A 21,517-nucleotide genomic window follows, 5' to 3' on the forward strand; every position below is an offset into this window, starting at 1 on the left:
CGGTGCGTTCCATACAGACGCTAAAGGGTGATTTTTGCGTCGGTATCTGACGCTGAGAGCCACTGACCATGCGTCCATATTTGAAGAGTTGGGCGTGAGAACGGGTTGTTACTGTCACAGAGGAGTGAAGAAACTAGAAAATATTCACATTTAAGAAGCTGGAATCAGAGAATGTTTAGTTTTTTTTTTTTTAATTAGAAAATGACTCAAACCGATTCATCAATTATCAAAATAGTTGGCGATTCAACTAATCGATTAATCAACGCAGCTGTAATTCAAAGAGTCTCCTAAAGAGCAAAGTATGAGCCCTGTGTCCAGACAACCCTGCACACACCTCTCTCTCTCTCTCTCTCTCTCTCTCTCAGCAGGATGTCCCACCTCCAGATGATGTCAGCGCTACATCGTCAGCAGGAGTCGCCCTGCAGGAGCCGCAGGTCTGCTGCCAAACACGCTAATTGCTTTTTCACCTGCGTGAATCCAGCACGCTGCGTCAGTGTAACCGGGTGAACATCATCAGCACAGTCACCAGCTCATTAACAGGCGGACACTTTGTGACGGTGCCTTGGGGACGCATGACTATTTTGAGGAATGACCTAATTGAAATTAGCAGCGGGGGGCGAGACACAGAGGAAATTATGGATTATTACACTTTGTCCTTCTTCAACCTTGACACACTTGTGCTGGATTTCCCCCCCGTCGGTAATGTAAACTAATGGTGGCAGATGTTCCTCCTCCTCATTATAAAAAACAGCTTATAAAACATGTTTTCTCTCTGTATGAGTCTCAGAGCTGCAAAGATGAATCGATTAGTTGTCAACTATTAAATTATTCGCCAACTATTTTGATAATTGATTCATTGGTTTGAGTCATTTTTTCTTTGATTCCAGTGTGTTAAATGTGAATATTTTCTAGTTTCTTCTCTCCTCTGTGACAGTAAACTGAATATATTTGAGTTGTGGACAAAATATGACATTTGAGGACGTCATCTTGGAAAACACTGATCTACATTTTTCACTATATTCTGACATTTTATGGCTGATCGATTAATCGGGAAAATAATGGACGGATAAATCGTCAGTTGCAGCCCTAATGAAATTATTATGTTTACCGGTTTGTTGGTGGAAGCATGAAATAAAAATCACAGATGTCTGATTGTCTAAAGTTAAACTTCTAAGATGATAATGATATCTTTACTTATGATCAATTGTTTTGAAAGTATTCATGATTTATAACTTTCTGTTGATGATCTAAATTAAATCAGGAGAAAAACACATATTGTGTGAAATGTGTTGAGGTGAACTTTGTCCTTAAAAAGAGCCACTCTAAATCAGCTCCTGGCGGTCCAGATGCAGCAGTTTGGTGGGAGCTGGTTAGTGCCGCCCTCCTGCTGTTCACCCCCAACACCCCCCCCCCTGGGCTACTGTACCAGTCAACCAGCCGGTTACACGCAGAGACGTGGAAACATCCATCTGCTGCATAAACAGAGACACTTACAGTGGGTGTACATTTAAAGAGAGTTTATTTATACTGTACATTTTAGGTCAAACAAAGACTTAAAGGTAGCCTGGTCCTACCAGACTCTCGTACATTTCATTTGTACAGAGAGTCTGGCCACTCTCCGTTGACAAGTGTTAACTTCCTTGAAGGCGGGTACTCTGTTGAAGTTTAAAACTATTGGATCTGCCCAGAGCCACTCTGGATCTGCCATAACCAATCGCTAACGTTTGGTCGTGATGTATGTCATGCGCATGTGCAACAAGAGGGGAGACCGACAACAACTATCGGTTTATATTTAGCATTAGCATGGCTAGCGTTAGCCTTAGCCAACTCCTTCACCACTAACGGAGCGAGCTGGAAAATCAAACTGTTCCTGAACCCCGTGGGGAGGAGGGCCACAACATCATGGCCACCAACACAACTCAGCAAAGACTGTTCTTGCTCGGGCTTTAACTTCTGGATATTCGGCAGCGTTGCTGCCACAACGGACCGAATGGCTTCGCTCGCATCTTTCTAGTGCACGTCCTCAACGTCATTGTTCTCAGCCACTCCCTCTGTTCGCTGATTGGACCTACAAATATTTGACTGGAGAAAACCCAAGAATATACCACAAACCCAGACGGAGTACTGAAGGGAAATGAAAATTGAGCGGAAGTAAGTAGGAGGGCGGAGCCAGGCTAACTTAAATGTCCCAAAATTTCACTTTATGAGTTTTTTTAACATTAATGTGAGTTCCCCCAGCCTGCCTATGGTCCCCCAGTGGCTAGAAATGGCGATAGGTGTAAACCGAGCCCTGGGTATCCTGCTCTGCCTTTGAGAAAATTAAAGCTCAGATGGGCCGATCTGGAATCTTCCCTTTATGACGTCATAAGGGGAAAGGTTACCTCCCCTTTCTCTGGTTTGCCCTCCCAGAGAATTTGGCCCCCCCATGAGAGAGAGAGAGACATCATGGCTTGCAAACAAGCGAAGCATGGCAGTTGGTCAAGGCCACACCCCCGCCCTCCACCTTGCCCCCCCTCCTCCTCAACAGCATTTAAAGCTACAGACACAGACATGGCACATCCTAAGGAAAGCTCATTGTGGGACTGGCTCTAGTGGCTGTAATTCTGCACCAAGGCTGAATTTCAGGAAAGAGACTTCAGATACAGTATTAGGGACCACTAAGGTCTATATAAAAGAGACTTCAGATACAGTATTAGGGGACCACTAAGGCCTATATAAAAGAGACTTCAGATACAGTATTAGGGGACCACTAAGGTCTATATAAAAGAGACTTCAGATACAGTATTAGGGGACCACTAAGGCCTATATAAAAGAGACTTCAGATACAGTATTAGGGGACCACTAAGGCCTATATAAAAGCATCCAAAAAGCAGCATGTCACAGGACCTTTAACTCTGTTTTGTGTCACTGTAAACGGATTACATTTGGGGTTTAGGCTGTTGTTTGAATAAAACAAGACATTAGAAGACGTCAACTTGGACTCTGGCAAATCTTCATTAGCATTTCTTTTTCTTTTTTTTCACAATGATCATCGAGTTTGCTATTGAAGTCGAAAGTTGAATGTTGTAAAAAGAAAATCTATCAAAATCGATTCAGCAGAACGAGTCTTTTATATTCCACACATTCTAATTCTTTGTCAAAACCTGGCCACTACGTTACCCACAGAGGGACGTACAGCGGGGGTACAGTTAAAGAGAGATCATTTCTACATTTGAGTTCAAACAAAGACTACAGCTAAGGACCGGCTGTCTGCAGCAGCGAGGAAATAGCAGTCTGTTTTCTGAGCAGTCTGTTCAGAAAACATCATGGGCAAGACAACTTTCACGCTACTGTGAAAATCACGAGACGGTTTAATTTAAATGATTAGCTAATTAATCGATCGAGAGAAAACACCAAACAGTCTCTGGTTGCGGCTTCCCCAGTGTGATGGTTTGCTGCTTTACTCTGTTTTATATCACTGTAAAATAAATATCTTTGGCGTTTGGACTGTTGGTTGACAAAGACATTTTAAGAGATGTCAGCTTGGACTCTGGCAAATCTTTATTAGCATTTTTTCTTTACATTGCCATCAAGTTTGCTGCTGAATGATGACTCCACTGATTTACCATTTCACTTCTGCAACACTGTCAGACTCACGATGGACAGTTTCAAAAAATGTTTCATCAAAATCGATTCAGCAGAACCAGAGAGAATGTCTGTATTCCACAAATTCTTCCCTGTCAAAATGTCAAAGCCTGGCGCCTACATTACCCACAATGCAACTTGGCCGTTGACAGGTCAATTGGAGATTTATCAAAGTTGGAAACACGCCCCCTGACCTCGGATTTCCGAGCTCGGAACTCGGACAGCCTCGCAGTAGCCCGAGTTCAAAATCCAAAATGGCTGCCCCCTGTTTCAACAGTTGTGAAAGCCGTAGTAACATAAAATTATAGGCACTTCTGTCTTATTTGTGTCTCACTAAGTGTTCACACAGTCCTGTTCAACTTCTATCTGTGGACATGTTGTTACGCTGTTTGTGTGCCCAAAAAAACGGCGTAATGCGTTGTTATCAACTGGTTTGCGAACAATGGCTAACCGGGCTAGAGCTAATGAAAACAATGAAAATCCGACTTGTAAATGGAACGCAGTCAACTCGGAGGTGATGTCATTCCCAGCTCCGGCTTCCGAATTCAGAGGTAAATGGAACACACTATTAGCTGTGTTATGCTAGTTAGCGGCTAATGTAGCCTGCAGCAGAGAGGAGCAGCGGGCTACAGAGGTCTCACTTCTTTCCAACTCCACACCTCCAGATATTTTTCATTTTCAAACTTATAGTGTTCAACCGACGCTGATTCAAGTGACATCACTTGAGGACATTCATCAGACTTCACACAGCAGCTCCCTCTGGAGACACTAAAGGCTTTAAACAACTTTTAAAACGTGCAACATACATCTCCGACCCCTGGGGACACACGCTGATGAGTAAAATCAGTGGAGTTCCCCTTTAATGCCACCATCAGGACACATTTCCAACAACTTGCACACATTAAATATAAAAATGTGAGCAAGCAGATATTTCTAAAATGTCATAATTACATTCCTGCTTCCCAGAGGATGGACCCATTACATTTTATGAACCCACAATTTTTCTCTTGCACCAACCTCAGCACAATCTTTACAACGACAAAAAAGACGGTAGCATGCATGGACGCAGCAGCCTGGTGCTCCCTGAAATTACTGTGCTTTCTATGTTTGTTATTGCTTGTCTTTGTGTTCTTAGTGATTTTATGTCTGTTGTATGTAAGTTGTAATTGTCTTTTGTTTTTATGTTTTTGTGCCTCAGGGAACTGCCACCCAAATGTTGTTATATTGTTGCCTGACCCATAAATCCACTTGCAGGAAGAGTGTGACATCAGGACAGTATTGTTTGATATTAGACTTTTGTATTTTTGGGGTGCAATTACTGGTGCATCATCTGCGGACAACAACTCTGGCTTTAGACTGGGTTTTTTTTTTACTATAAAATGAATCAAACTTTATCAAACTTATCTGAACAGGAGTGGAACAACAATAACATACGATATAGAAACACATCCCTGTTCTGACCTATGGGTCGAACAGCACATCTGGCAGTTATCAGCTTTGGTTTCATCCCAAACTATTTTCAGCTGCATCCAGTGACAGTGTGAAAACTTCATAGCTGCTTCTAATTAGATTCAACTGCTGTAATTGTCTGGCTGGATTAACCTTTTACAGCTTTCACACTCCTCTTATGGGGGAAGTGCAGAAGCTATGTTTTTTTCTCCCAAATACTTCCCATATTTGTTGGACAGCTCAGGTGTGTCAACACAACCTGAGGCTTCACTCTGAGGCTTCAGACGTGTGCAGAACCAGTCCGACCAGGAGGAGGAGGAGGAGGAGGACAGAGTTTCCTCGGACCCCGAAGGCCGAGTGCCTCTGGAGGAAACATCTGCTCTGACAGCTGACCTCTGCAGAGGAATCTAAGACTTTAGGTCAAAGGTAAGTCCTCAGAAACTGCTCCAAAATCAGATTATTTTCCATTTAAAAAGTGAACTTAAAATCACTATAAGTGTATTTTTACTCTGAGGACTCAGACTCCACCCCTCTGCGGTTTTAATAAACATTTATTTATTTCTTTATTTTTCTCCAGTGGATTATAGCAAAGTCCTTAACTGTTTTGCAGCGGTGCAGGGAAATATACAATGCAAAGCTTCACTGCTACTTTATAAGGAAAATGACAATATATTTGATGATACCTGGCAATGTTGGACTTTATAAACCCAATCACAATGTTAGTTTACAATAACTTGGGGGTAGAAGACTCCTGCGTCTCGTACATACAATTTACAACGCTGAGCAAATGTGGACGAGAAACAACTGGATATACTCTTATCTCCTTCGTCTATAATGCATGTTTGATGCTTTCGTATGCCAACACTTTCACTAATTTCCCTGTTGGGCCACAGACTAAAGTAAATGAGCCGACCCAAACTAGTCAGTAAGTCCGGCGGTGACATGTTGCTGCTCGTAACACTAGCTTTGGTTTATCAAAGACGCTAGCAAAGCAACACAGTACAGATGGAGGGGGGTCCTAAAATGCGGGCCTCACAAGCGGGGGGAGCGGAGTTTGTGTCTGGGAAGAAGTTAAGGGGAAAACACAAGCATTTTCCCTGGAAACTAACGTTTGTGTACTACTTAGGGGGGTGGCGTTTTAACCCAAACCTCAATCTTTTTTCCATAATTGTATTTAGAGGTTGTACCAGAATAGGTTTACATGGTTTAAATTTCACAAAACACCATAATTTTTGTTGTACTGCACATTGCTGCAGCTCCTCTTTTCACTCTGTGTGTTGAGCTCTCTGTTTTAGCTACAGAGTGAGACCTCTCACTGCTGTTCCATCTTTGTTGGGAGTCGCACATGTGCAGTACCCAAGTAAGGACTACTAGCCAGTCAGAAGCAGAGTATGAGGGCGTGCCCTGACAGTACCTAGGTAAGGACTACTAGCCAGTCAGAAGCAGAGTATGAGGGCGTGCCCTGACAGTACCTAGGTAAGGACTACTAGTCAGTCAGAAGCAGAGTATGAGGGCGTGCCATGCTAGCAGCTAGGTGAGCATTATAACGTGTGTCTCTGAAGTAAAGGCTGGACTACAATAGAGCTGTTTGGAGCAGTTTGTGAACAGTGTTTTCTGTTGGAGATGGTAAGTCCCTTTGGGGGGGACTTTGGGCTTTTTCACTTTGTAAACCTATAACATGCACAAAAAAAAAATATATATATATATAATATATATAACACAATAAAGGAAAGGGAAAAAGCCAAAAAGCATAATATGAGCATTTTAACTGTTGTTGCCGCATGATGCTCACCTTTTGTCGGCTAAACATAACTACAACGGACGCTGAAACGAACGTCCCCTTACGCGGCCCTGAAGCTGGCTCACAGTCACCTTTTGTAGGATATAATCATACGAACTGTTGTGCATACGTTTTCATACGTATCATACGAACCCGTTCATGAGAGTGCATTGATCAGGTGAATACAAACATGACTCCAATCGGATGATCATGCTGCTTTGTGTCTACAGGATGTGTAAATAGCAAACATATCAACCTTACATGGTGACAATATGTTAGAGTTGGGGCTGGGCAATAATTGAATATGATCATTTATCGTCTTTCGATGGAATCATATCGTGATGAAATCATATATTGAGATATCGTGATATACAATGCCGTCTAAATTGATAATAACAAGCACATACTAACTCCATTTTCTCATAAAATCTCTTTTTTGAGGGAATATCATTTGACGAATTGCAGATTTGTTCAAACATCACACTATTTTTGTGCATGCATGTAAACATAGTCAGTATATAACTGGGAACAAAAATATTTATGTATTCTCTATAATTGCACTTGAAACCACATTTTTGATGATTACTTAAAATTACAGTGTAAAAAAGATTTTGTGAAAGCACCAATCGTCAACGATGTATTTGGTCAAAAATATTGTGATATCTGATTTTCTCCATATCGCCCATGTGGCTATATAAACCCACTCATGCTGTGTGAAATTTACTTGTTAGTCCAATGTTTTACACTGTTGAAACACGCAACGTATCTGAGACTCTGTTCCGTTTTCTTTCTTTTTTTTTCTCTGTCTCTTTGGAGACTCTGGAGTCCTGACACGGTGCTGTACACCTCGACCCCCTGCTACTGTTAGCTTGTAATGTCGATGGTCGAGGAATTTAAGCTCATTCTCCTGCTGTACTCAATGGAGGCTGATCTGGATAAGAGGATCAGACTAATGCCTGAAATGTAAATGTAAATGTTCTGTAAATACTTGAAGAGCCTTGTCGAGGCCCATCGAATCCCTTTGTGCACGCCAACATCTGCTTCAAGCGTCTCCATATCCAGGAGGTGGGGTGGGGGGGGGTGGACTTTGACCGTCCCGCGTCCTCCATGCAGGCCTTTTATCGCTGGCCTTTTTCTGCGTCACTATTTTTTTAGGGATTTTCTCATTCAGCGGTTGGAGAGACGAGGGCCGTCGAACATTCGGGATCGAAGAGAGAGACCACACACTCGCAGGCAGCTGAGGAGTGGAGAAAACGGGGGAGAAAAGTGGAGGGCAAATGAAATGGCTCTCCACCAGCTACTCTACGGGGGCACCACTTGTTCTCCGCTCCAATAGGCCCCGGTGTGAGTGCTCCCCCCCCCTTCCACCCCCACCCACCTTTTTAGAGACGCAGTGGGCCACCCGGATCTGCCCCGTCATCCATTACAGTGTACAGAGCGGCAGTGGGCACCGAGGAAGAGGAGGAAGAGGAGGGGTGGGTGGCAGTGGTGGCAGAGCACCAGGCGGACACCAGCAGAGACAAGATGGTTGGCTAACCAAAAAAAAAAAAAAAAAAAAAAAAAACACCCTCTGCACCCCTCATCCCTCATCCCTCATCCGCCCACGAGAAAGGAGACAAATGAGGAGGATTAAAAAAAAATGTTAAAGAGGGGAAGAGGAGGAGGAAGAGGAGGGGGGACAGACAGTAGAAGGATGAAGGCATGAGGCTCCAAAAGGGGAGAAATGTGGGACAACAGGGTGACGGAAGATGTTCGGCAGCGCGCAGAAGTGGTGAAAAGGAGGAAAGAAAATGAGAGATTAAGAGCTGAGGAAAGAAAAGGGAAAAAAGGAGCTGGACAGAATTTTTTTTTTTTTTTTTTTTAAAGAAGATTGAAGAGTAAGAAACCAAAAGAAAGAAAGAAAAGAGATCCGGCCCTGAGGAAATGCACTGCAAAAAAAAAAAAAGAAAGAAATCTCAAACCTAACGTCTAAAAGTCTTAAACTCCTTTAAAACTCGTGTTGATTCAAACATTGTTTCAACCCAGAGAACTTTATTTTAAAGTCTAGTTTCAAAAGATGCCAAATATGTCAGGCTGAAAAAAGTGTGTGTCAACTGATCCACAAGACATCCGGGATATTTCTGTTTTTTAGGAAAAAAAAGGCGTCACTTTTTTTATTCAGTGCAGCGTCAGCCTCATTCTGTGTTGGTAAGATTCGGACGGTTGTTTCAAGAAAAGATCCAACTTTTTTCTTTTTTTTTTTAAGATAATTTTTTTGGGCTTTTCCGCCTTTATTCGACAGGACAGCTAGGTGAGAAAGGGGGAGAGAGGGGCGGGGGGGGAGACATGCAGGAAATCATCACACGTCGGACTCGAACCCTGGACCTCTGCGTCGAGGCATAAACCTCCAAGTATATGTGCGCCTGCTCTACCCACTGTACCAACCCGGCCACAAGAACAGATCAAACTTGAAAGCTCAATGTGAGACTAACCAACCTGTAAAGCCTCTGGCAACTCAGCCCCATTTTAGTTATTGGTACTAAAACTCAGGTACTGGGTTGAACAAAAAATACTCCCCAGTTCCTCTTACACATTTACACACACATACATACACACACACACACACACACACACACACACACACACACACACACGTCACCAAACGAGCAACACTTTCAACAATCCACCTGCTAAATTGGAGACCAAACGACTTGTTAGGACGGCTGTTTTTTTACATTGATGTGGGGAATGGAGGCCTGAGAACAGTGATGGGAGACACATAGTGAAATGGTGTGTGTGTGTGTGTGTGTGGGGTAACGAGGCCTGGGGGTGTTAACGAAGACTAATGAAGGCAGGAGTGCTGCTTAACCTGCACTCTATCGCTCTGTGAGGCCTCCAGTTGGAATGTGTGTGTGTGTGTGTGTGTGTGTGTGTGTGTGTGTGTGTGTGTGTGTGTGTGTGTGTGACACTGCCGCGCCCCATACCCTAACACACTGCGCTCCCACACTTCTGCTCCAGCTTCACAGTATGACAGCGTCCTCTCCTCCTCACCGCAGCCGCCACTGGGACAAATCGCAGTGCCATCATGCGTCACGCTTAAATGCTCCCCCCCCAACCAGCCCCCCCCTCTCTGAAACCACCCCTCACCCTCTTCTTTTCTCCGTTGCTCTGCACCCCCACATTCTACCCCCCCCGCCCCACCTTCTCCTCAATCTGTCCTCTTACACCTCCCTTCCTTCTATAGTTGCCCCCGTTCCTACTGTTACAAAACAAATCTCCCCTCTGACAGCATAATTCACCGGGCCGGGGCCAGAGGAGGAGATGGCGCAGGATGGACGGGCCTCCTGAGTTGACCTCCGCCGAGGACCTGGCTGGTTGTTTCCCCACGTAACCCCCCGGCCTCCATTCAGATGAGGGCCAGTGCAGAGAAAAAGAGGGGCGACTCGGGAGGATTCAGACCAGTGGCCCCTGTGTATGCCTGAGTGAATGCCGTTGAGCCTAATACCCACTAATCTGGTCATCAAATACCCCCACTGCCACGACTGGAAATCTGCAGGGGGGTTTCTCCAGACAGTCAGTGGGGCAGCGAGGGACGTCTGCCCAGCCGAAGCTGATTTGGACAGAGATGGGCGGATAAAACGAGGGAGAAGAGAGAGAGAGAGAAAATAAAGACGAGGAAGAGGTCATCTGAGGTGACCACAGTCTTGTTTGTGTCTTTCCTCAAAAGAACAAACCGGATCAAAATGAGCATTTATACAGTATGCGAGTCTCAAACTACAGTTTAAACTGGATTACATACTGTCGACCTAAATCTGCTCAGAATCATAATCTAGACTGCTGGTTTGAAATCCAAACTCAAAACTCATCTTTTCTCCTTAACTTTCAGTTAGCTGCTTATCCTTTGATTACTTCAGGTCTTGTACAGTACATGTGACCTTTAATCCTTCCGGTGGGTCGGACTCAGCTAGTGGCAACCACATTGTTGAAAGTATTAAGCTGAGCGAGCAAACACCAAAAACATGCCATCGCCATATTTTCGTAACAAAACAATAATTCCCAAAACCTACACTTCAGCTCACATGAGTACAATTTAAAAATAAATACTGAGAGTTTTTAGGGCAAAAAATATTTGCAAAGTAGGAGGGCACTAGGAGAGCGCAGAGCTCCGCCATGGCGTGCCCAATCTTAAAATAGTAATGCAGCGGGACTTTTCACAGCCGGGAATTTATCTTTCCGATTATTATATATATAGACACCACATGAATGCAGTACAAACGCCCTCTCTCACAATGTTGGCAAAAGTAAAAAATAACTTGTGTATCCGCCCCCTGATTTGGATCCTAGGGATGTAACGGTATGAAAATTTAACCTCACCGTTATAGTTACCAAAATGATCACCGTTTTCGGAATTATCGCGGTATTTTTAAAAGTGTGTTCAATATGTTCAGAAAGCACTGATAGGCCTACACAAGCTGAAATAGTTTCAAAAAGTGTAACAGTGTTTATTATATTACAAAAATATAGGCAAAACCTTATCAAAAGTGCAACTTTTAACAAGGGTTCAGCATGTAAACAGCTTATTTATCAGGAACATTTCCAGTAGTGCAGGTTTAAATTATACAAATCCAAACATTCAAGCTAAGACATAAAGAACAATATGTAAACAAATATTCAAAGGAGATGAGTCAGGAGATTTGACGTATTGCCGCCTTTAGCAGTAACTTTTTTCCTGCACGTTAATCAGCTGTCCTTTCGGCATTCTCATAATAACCAACATATGCCCATGCTTCAGACTTAGTCCTCTTAGAGGGCTGATAAATGTCCTGAGCGCTGTCATCTCCTAATTCCGCCATGATTCCAATTTCAAGAAACGCACGTTATAGGCTACGCGGTGCGCCACGCAGCAACTTCAGGAGACTCGGATGAAGCTGGGAAGGATTAAACACACGGTTTCCACACCGTGATAATCCACCGCGATAATAATGATATTTTAAATGAAAAACGGTAATTTTTATCGTCAACATTTTTAGCATGGTTTACCGTTACACCGGTAATCGTTACATCCCTATAGAATCCGCTCCGAATTGTAATGGGTTCTTCCTTGGAAGGTGCTATATCCTTCCACCAAGTTTCATGGAAATCAGGCCAGTAGTTTCTCCGTAATCTTGCTGACAGACAAACCAACAAACAAACAGACAAACCGAACCGAAAACATAGCCTCCATGGCGAACAGAATTACACACAACTACAAGGCTTTCAAGGATGACACATAAAGGCTTAGTGATCCTTGATGTAAAGAGAGTAGAGGTGCAGGAGTCGAGATGACGGGGCGATATCACACTACTAACAACAGCTCATGGCAGCCCACCAAAAGCCATGTTCCTTCCAAGGTTTAAAAGGAAGTTTTCTCCCGCCGCTGTCGCACCAAATGCTTGCTCTTGGGAAAATGGTTGGGTCTCTCTAAATTATAGTGTTGGTCTAGACCTACTCTATCTGTAAAGTGTCCTGAGATAACTTCTGTTATAATTTGACACTATAAATACAATTTAATTGAAACCAAAATGATAAATAGCTATATCATTATTAATAAAATCACTCTGAGCCACACAAACAAACGGATTAAAAAAAAGAAAGAAAAACATAACCGCCTTGACGGAGTATTTACACACAAATACAAAGATTTAAAAGGATGACACAAAAAATACTTAGTGATCCTTGATGTAAAGAGAGTAAAGATGCAGGAGTCCAAATGATGAGGCAACATCATTCTAGCAACAAACCAAACAATAACTATATCAACATTTCAAACAGAAAAGTTCTTTCCCATAAGCTGTAAGTGTACCTTCTTTTTGTAATTGTGTGTTTTCAGACAGACTGTGAATCTATCCTTTAAAAAAAGACAAACAAAGATCCCATCAGTCATATTTAGCTTGGTGTTGGCACGCTTGGTGTCTGTGGCGTTGGGCCCCCTGCATGTGTTTGATGGACTGGCTGCCTGACTGTGACGGCCATCTGTCAGCAGACTCCCTGTTAGACAACAAGGGGCCCGGATACTCCATGAGCCCGGGCGGAGCGCAGGGCACGGCTGGCACTGCCCATTCACAAATATCTTTTGGAAGGACAGATGGTGCCGAGTTTTCTCCTCGTGTCTTTTCTTCCTTCAACCATTCCTGCGCTGCCTCCTTTGTGCCTCGACGTTTCACCAAAGCGTCATTTCAAAAATATAAACAAAACAGCCCAAATGAAAAGGGAGGGGGCGTGAGGGAGCCCGGAGGCTTTCTGCAGGTACCGAACCGTCCAGCACAGATCCAGGCTCACAGGCACGGGCACAAAAGCTTTCAAATCTCTTCATCTAAAACTGGCTCCGACCCTCTCCTCCCCCCCTTAATCTTTGTTTCATGTTTCCCCCCCCCACCGAAAAGATTCAACCAAGCAGATCAGTGTCCTCTCTGGCACGCTGCGCCTGTACCGTATGACCGGGAGGGCAAACCAAACCAAGGAGCTGGAAAACCCTTCCAGCGTTCAGGCTTATTGTGACACATCCTGATTCATCTCCACTGACTTCTGAAACTTCCTCGACCCTGCAGGACGCACTGGTGGGTCCCTTACCAATATGTTCAAGCAGCAATTATGACTTATATTTACGTTTATAGTGACGGCGCCCTTAGTGGCCGTAGTAATTATGAAGGGAGCAAAGCAGGAAGTAAGGTAGTCTATATCCTTGACGTAGTCTATATCCTTTACGCCGGAAAATCCGCCGGCTTTCACTCAATTAGGCCAGATATCCGTTGCCTTGGGCCTTGGGCTTCCTTTGGACTACAGTTAGCTGCTTCTCAGATCTCTGCAGGGTAAATCCAGACAGCTAGCTAGACTATCTGTCCAATCTGAGTTTTCTGTTGCGCGACTAAAACAACTTTTGAATGTACGTACACATGTTCCATCGAAACAAGTTCCTTCCTAAGGGCCTTATCTTGCACCTGGCGTAGTGCAAACCCCAATGCAAGTGTCTTTGCTAGTTTAAGACCGACGCAGTTGTCAATTTCCCGTCCAGCGTCCACGTCGTTTGAATAGCAAATGCACCTGCGCCCGTCGGTGCATTCTGGGAGTATTGCTATCTTGAGGCAGCGGAAAGTGATTGCGCCAGTGACCAACAAAAACCTGGTCTAAAGTCAATAACGCAGCATTTCATTGTTATTTTAACAGCAAATTAGTAAAATGCTCCTAGGCTTATGTACAGCGCGCGCACACTATGCTTGGTACACACACAGGGACGCACAGCAGCACACAAACTAAGGGTGTCACGATTTCAATTTTAAATCGAAATCGACCGAAATTAAGTCACAATCTTGAATATCGAGTAAAAAAATTGAATCGTCGCTACTGCCACACCCCCATGTCACTTCCAGTCGGCTTGTCAAGCGGAAAAAACACACGTGTTGAAGTGCTGCGAGTCAACCTCCTGTAACTTAGCTAGAGCCAGTCAAACGATAGCATGGCAACTGCAGATGCTGGAGACCCATCGACAGAACTTGAGCCCCCTCCTCTTTCAATGATGTGTGTGAAAGTATTTTGGATTTCCAGTGAGTTATGTTGACAACGTTCGCGTTGTCAACAAAAAAGCCACAGTTTGCAAGCACTGCTATGTGTGTGTACCATATTCTGTGTGTTTACCATTGCACATTAGCCCAGCAGCTAGCGGATATTCCTTCTGCTTATAGCTTTATCCCAACAAAACCGCACGGTTGAATTTCAGTCTGCATGCACGTTTTGTAGCCTAAACAGAGCAGCTTATATTGGTTATATTAGAGAGAGCTACAAGTTAGCGGACTGCCATCCGCCGAGTCGCCCTCTTTGCTATCGGTCTGCTCAGCTGCTGTGCTGGCTCAATGGTGTTTTAAGCCCCCAACTAAGCCTTCAAGGCAGTGCTGCGACCGTCGTCTTCAACCATAACCGTTATGGCAGCGCTGCCTGGAAGACGTCATTGGGGGCTTAAAACACCAAACTCCGTGTGGTGCGAAGAGTCTGCCCTCAGAATTGTCGGTAAACCTTTTTTGACAAATTGTCAAGTTTCCAATTGACTGAAGATATGTTATTGTTACATTATGTTAATAAATGTTTTAAATTTGACAATGTAATGTGGTACATTTTGAACAAATGTCAAAAAATATTATAATGTGAAATAGTATTATGATATGATCTGCTTTCACGCACAAGCAGATCAGTTTCTTCTCTTCTTCCTGCTTAGCAAATCCGCCATCATAATAGCAATGTGCGCGCTTACAAACGCACCTGGCTTTTAAAGGGAATGGGAGATGACTCTCTGATTGGTTTATTGCATGTTACGCCCAAAACACACCTCTGATTAATGAAGACACTAAGTACAACCCTTTTGAACCATGCACCTGGCACACGGACCCTTTTTTCCGCCGTTAAACTAGCAAAAGTGGATTCGTACACGCCCTAAATGCACCTGCGCCAGGCGCTTCACGCTGTGCGCTAAGATCGTTAAAATAGGGCCCTAAATGTCTTGGTCGTTTTTCTCAGACTTAGACTGTCCTCCCCCAAAAACAACCCCACAGGTCCTTTGTACAAGTCTTTGTGTTTGTTTCAACCTGATTAATGTCAGTCCAATATTCTCTCTTTTAGCTTTAGTTTTTGGTCTCTACCAACTCAACCAACTGAGGAAAATATCTGTCTCTCTAGCTGCCAAATGCTCCACTATGTTCACCAGCTGGTCTCTAACTGTCTGTCTGCTGTTTGCTGCTGAGCAGGTAGTGTACAGTGGGTTTTTAACAGCTTTTTTTGCTCTGAAAACAATGCTACGCGAGCGCTGAGAGTGAACCAGAACAGTGAACGGACAGATAAACAATGAGCTGAAACTCACTGTAAAGCTTTGTAAAGCCGAGAGGAGCTGCGGATTCATCTGATCATTCTCTGGAGGTTCATCACTACGAGCAACTATAGTCATTAGTCTAATAATCACTAGAGTAACAAGAAAAGACAGAAGGCACACAGATATCTTTAGAAAAGTATCATCAACATTTCACAGCAGAGTTGCGGAGATTAATCGATTGGTTCTCCACTATTTAATTAATCGGCAACAATTTTCACAATCGATAAATCGGTTTGAGTTGTTTTTTAATTAAAAAAAAAGAGAAAGAATTCTCTGATATCAGCGTGTTAAATGTGAATATGTTCTAGTTTCTTCTCTCCTCTGGGACAGTAAACTGAATATCTTTGAGTTGTGGACAAAACGTCACATTTGAGGACGTCATCTTGGGCTTTTTGGGGAAACACTGATCCACATTTTTCACCATTTTCTGACATTTTAGAGACCAAACAACTGATCGATTAATCGACAATGTTAAAAAATAATCATTAGCTGGTCTATTTCACAGGTTACAAACTTACAGACTTAACTAAAGTGAACTTTGCTGCAGTGTGCTGGTAAACAGACATTTTGAGTTTGGTTACTTTTTAGAAAAGTTCTCATGCGCAACAAGTTTTACAAATGTTCCGTCCACTGTTCTAAAAAGTACCTTTGAATGTGTGATTAGATGCTTAAGATTTCAGTGAGGCATAAATTTGAGGACAGCTTGTGGCTTCTCCTGCCACTGAAATGTGTCCGAAGCACAAAAAGTGCCCAGAACTAAAAGTTGACTTCAAATTCTTGCTTATTTTCAGACTATTATTTCATTAATTCTTAGATCAGACTATTTCTGATTCAAATAATGATTTTGCCAACTTCAGACTTTATTTAGTTTTTTTGGTCAAAGTTCTTGTATGGCTCATTTAACATTTGGGAACTTGGCTGGCTTCTTTTCTTTGTAAGTGTACAGGCAGTTTATAGAAATAGCGTCTTCGTTTTACTTTACCCGTGCCCCGAAGACTAGCGTTATAAGCTAATTAGCGGCTTGCGCTAAAACTGGTCGCATTTGATTAGCATGAAAACATATCCCAGAGAACGGTCGACTCGGTACACATGTGTTATTAACCCTTAGGTTCATTTTGCGCCGGATTTGTCCTTTAATCAAGACACGTAGTAGGTCCCTGGGACCGAAACCTCGACCAAATAAACCACATGCGCAGTTGAAGTGTATGCAGGAATTTTCTTTCTTTTTGAAATGGATCTTCGGGAGGGAATTAATTCCCTGCACCACAAAGGAGACAAAGCAAGTGGTGATGTGTGTTGCTCTCTATCATCTTGCACTGAAACACAGGTTTCCAACAATCATTCTGGAGAGCATAAAACGTGATCACTTAGATCATCACATCGCAGATATCAAACAGTAAATCAGCCAAACACAAGGGCATTGCCGCTGCTGTGAATCAAATAAAAAAGGAAGTTTACTAGCTCTTGAACACTCCTTGCTGGGTAAAAAGCTCCATCCCTGCCTGATATTTCACGTCTTGTGTTTGTTATTTAGGAGAAGAAGAAAAAAAACCTGCATCCCTTCATTTTTTTGTAAACAGGCAGGTTGGAACAGTCACCACAGCCCAAAACACACAGCAATAATTAAACCTGAAATACATCACAGCATACAGACAAGTCTCCAGAAACCCTGAAACTGAGAGTTCAACATCACAACAAGTCTATTCCTGATCAGGCACCTCGGGGCTTTGCTGCTTAAATGGGCTAACACAATCACAATACCTTATATACATAGGCGTAGATTTCAGGGGGGATGCGGGGATATGCCGCCCACCCCCCCACCCCCTCCCAATATTTAGAAGAGGTAGATTTGTCCCCCTCAAAAAATATAAAAGACAACACAGTCCCTAAAGGAGGCAAAAAAATAACCGTGCAAGAGGCTCAAAACATGTTTATATCCTTCTTAGGGTTGCGTTTCACCAAAAGTTGAATTTTTTTTTTATATTTAGTTTCTTCCCTCCTCTGTGACAGTACAGACAATAATCATTAGTTGTTGCCCCTAATGAACATCTTTTGCTACATTTACACCTGCCGTAAACTCCGGTCCCCCCCCCACTGCTGCTCGATATTAGGAAAATATCTAATTGCGATTTTTTTTTGACTGATATTGCGATTGCGATATGATTCACGATATTGGAAGGAATGATAATTTTTGTATCCTTATTCTCATTGAAAAATGTTAAAATTTAAAAACATTTAAATGATTATAGTGTGATTTTTGCAAGGATCTGTACCAAACAAAGATGTTTTCTGTAGGATAGGATTTGTAGACTGGGACTTCTCCGCAGCACCACAATACTACAATACTTAATTACTTAATTCAGAATGGTTTGACACATACTTAGTTTTTAACAAATATTGCCCCCCCCCCCCCCCCACCACCACCTATTGTTGATACTAAACCTATGCCCTTGAACTTATATATACACTTTCATATACAATTATCTCCTACACCAACATAAAAGTTCTGTAAAAGGCTTCAGGGCGGGAAATAAAACCGTTTTTGTGTTAGCTTACAGTGTTTGCATTGATATTATCTGTTTCTGAGAAGCATTATAGGATTACTGCTGTTGTTGTTGCCAGATATGGAGCCTCTGGACACCCTTTAATAAGCCAGTCAGACTACCGTGTCCAAACCCCTCTTTTCATGGTTGACAGCTTCAGTTTGGAGCTGATATGTGACGCCCTACGTCTCTCAAAACGTTTTAATCTGCGATCCCACAGAGAGGAACAGAGACTCTGAACATCAACAGAAAACACGAGATGTCTCAGTAAAAATAAAGTGAAGATATGGACTCGTTTAGTTGAATGTTTTCAAAGAAGCACAACACGTTAAGCACAGCCGTCTAAATTCTCGAAATAAAACACAGAAAATAATTATAAACTAGGATACAAATACGCAGACTGCGCGAGGGCTTCTTCTGTTTGTTTGTTTGGGGCAGAGCACCTGCGCAATAACCTCAAAGTTAGCGCAGCCAGTTGAAAAATGCAACTCGGTCTCGATACAATTTAAACATTTAAGAAAAGTTTCAGGGTTTCTGAGTCATACTAGGATAAAACATGAATGAAAGTCCGTCTTACCTTGTTGGCAGAAGAGGATAAAGTGTGCAGCCAGGAGCAGCCAGCAGCCTGTAGTCTCCATTTTGGGGATAAAAAAGCTCGCAGATTGTAAATAAACAAATGAGAGGGTGATGTTCGGGGAGCAGGTCCAGGTCGGCCCGCAGCCCTCACAGCTCCATGCTGCTCCGTTCTGCCTGCCTGCCTGCCGCTCGGTCGGATGGGGTTTTACTGCCGTGTGTATGAGGTACAGATCCCGGGTCCCGGTGCGTCCGCTCTCCTCCACATGCACCGAGTGACTGACTGAAGCCGAGCCGCCAGACTGAAGCTGTGCACCGCCCACAGCCCGCAGACACACCGGCCTCACTTCCCCCACACATCCATCACAACTGAGAAAAACAGTTAGAGTTAGACTGACATTATGTTTTATAGTTTTGTATAACACACACGCACACGCACACACACACGCGCACGCGCGCACGCACACACACACACACACACACACACACACACACAAACACATCTTTATTCTTTCACTCTTTTATTTATGATTTTTTTTAATCCAAGAATTACAAGAACAGAGTCAATATTAGAATTATGAACAGTTAAGACTGAGTTGAAAGATAAGATTGGCCGGAAAGAAATAATTTATTATATTAGGGAGGAAAAGATAATGGAAGCATGGAGGATGGAGGATGGGAATAAAAAAAGGAAAGCAATTAAGTGGAGGAATATCCATAGCAATAGGCCTAAGTAAAAAAGGGATGCAGGGAAAATAAAGAAAGAAGAAATTATGATGGGAAAAGGGGGAATGAGGCGAATAAAGGGAAGAATAAAGGGACTTCACTTGTGAAGTGAACCTCAGGGGCAAAAGGTGAGCTGTGGGCCCCCATAGACCCCCATGTTCCTGTGTCTGGCTGTTAGTTGTGTAATCATAATATAAACTGAAATATTAAAGTGATTCTTATATCTCAGATATATCTATAATCTTTATCTATGTACTTATCTTCAACCGCTTATCCGGGTGGTGGGGCAAGCAGCTCCAGCAGGGGACCCCACAATTAAGATTTTTTATTATAATATCGACAATGTGAGGTCAGGACGTCCTTCGACCCTAGAAAGCAGAAGTATTATCCAGTTATGGTATTAACAGGCTGTGTTGCTCACATCATTTATTTCCCGAAAAGCTCCTGAACACCTGCAGCTTACTGTTCACACTCACAGACACCAGTTCAGTTTAAGGAATACCTGAAGTTGTTGGGACACCACGCAGGTTGTGCAGTAAAAGCTCCTTAATTTAATGTAGTCGCACTGCCACCTGAGCCACTTCTCACTGCTTTGTCACATCACTTATCATATACAAACTACATATGTAAATGATGTGAAAATTCACACGCAGACTCTTAGATGTGTGTGTGAGAATATAATTCTATTTGCACTTTGGAGGCGATCGCTCAGAAAAACACAGCGAAAAGACGGGAAACTGCGTCCGTCCGGATGTGTCGGAACATGGACACAGTTATGTTAAAGTGCTCATATTATGCTCATTTTCAGGCTCATAATTGTATTTAGAGGTTATATCAGAATAGGTTTACATGGTTTAATTTTAAAAAAAAACATCGTATTGTTGTTGTACTGCACATTGCTGCAGCTCCTCTTTTCACCCTGTGTGTTGAGCTCTCTGTTTTAGCTACAGAGTGAGACCTCTCACTGCTGTAACATCTTTGTTGGGAGTCACACATGTGCAGTAGCTAGGTAAGGACTACTAGCCAGTCAGAAGGAGAGTATGAGAGCGTGCCCTGACAGTAACTAGGTAAGGACTACTAGCCAGTCAGAAGCAGAGTATGAGAGCGTGCCATGCTAGCAGCTAGGCGAGCATTATAACGTGTGTTCCAAAGTGACCACGTTAAGGCTGGACTACAATAGAGCTGTTTGGAGCAGTTTGTGAACAGTGTTTTCTGTTGGAGATGGTAAGTCCCTTTGGGGTGGACTTTGGGCTTTTTCACTTTGTAAACCTATAACATGCACAAAAAAAAGATATATAACACAATAAAGGAAAGGAAAAAAGCCAAAAAGCATAACATGAGGACTTTAATATACTCAAGCAATCGTGTGGATGCAAAACAAAAACAACAAATAACCAAAATGCTCTTTATTAATTCTCACAATAGTCATTATCTTTAACTTAATTAATCAAAACGTCCTGTGGAACCTGTAGATAATATTGTTTAAATCTGATCCCTGCAGTTTCCTCCTCCGAGTGAGGCGCAGCAGACTGCAGACAGCAGGGAGTCATTAACACAACGTAAAGAATAATAGAGTGAAACGGCTGAGAAGAGTGTCTTTTTGTTTTTAAGTGTGTGTGCTGGAGTTCACAGAGCAGCCGGCCTCTGACCCCTGAGAGACGCTTCCACCTCGCACTGAAATGGAGACCAAAACAGCCGCGATGACCCAGAAATCCCAATTCACTCTGGGAATGTGGAGCAAGTGTGTGTGTGTGTGTGTGTGTGTAGTCCATTTTTATGTGAAAAGGAGTAAGGGAATTACACATTGAAGTACGCAGTTTTTTTCTGCACATACCAGCCAGGTTTACAAGCCTGTCTGTTGACTGAAGAACGAATCAGAGTTCATCACTTATTGGACGCTGCTCTGCACTCTAAATCTCTCGCATGTCTGATGAAGCCACTTGTTAAACT

General features: G+C 43.0%; 1 protein-coding gene across 5 annotated transcripts in view; it reads right to left on the minus strand.

Annotated features, from left to right (window-relative positions):
* The window catches only part of ptprz1a (protein tyrosine phosphatase receptor type Z1a), a 132,728-nt gene extending 113,523 nt beyond the window's left edge, over positions 1–19,205 (minus strand). For all 5 annotated transcript variants that reach the window (XM_036003611.1, XM_036003610.1, XM_036003609.1 and 2 more), the window contains exon 1: positions 18,846–19,205. In XM_036003611.1, the coding sequence (XP_035859504.1) occupies positions 18,846–18,906 (61 nt within the window). In that variant the 5' untranslated portion in view covers positions 18,907–19,205. The remainder of the gene's footprint in view (positions 1–18,845) is intronic.
* Positions 19,206–21,517: the final 2,312 nt, after the last annotated feature.

This window comes from Sander lucioperca, chromosome 7 (assembly GCF_008315115.2).
Source record: "Sander lucioperca isolate FBNREF2018 chromosome 7, SLUC_FBN_1.2, whole genome shotgun sequence".
Lineage (NCBI taxonomy): Eukaryota > Metazoa > Chordata > Actinopteri > Perciformes > Percidae > Sander > Sander lucioperca.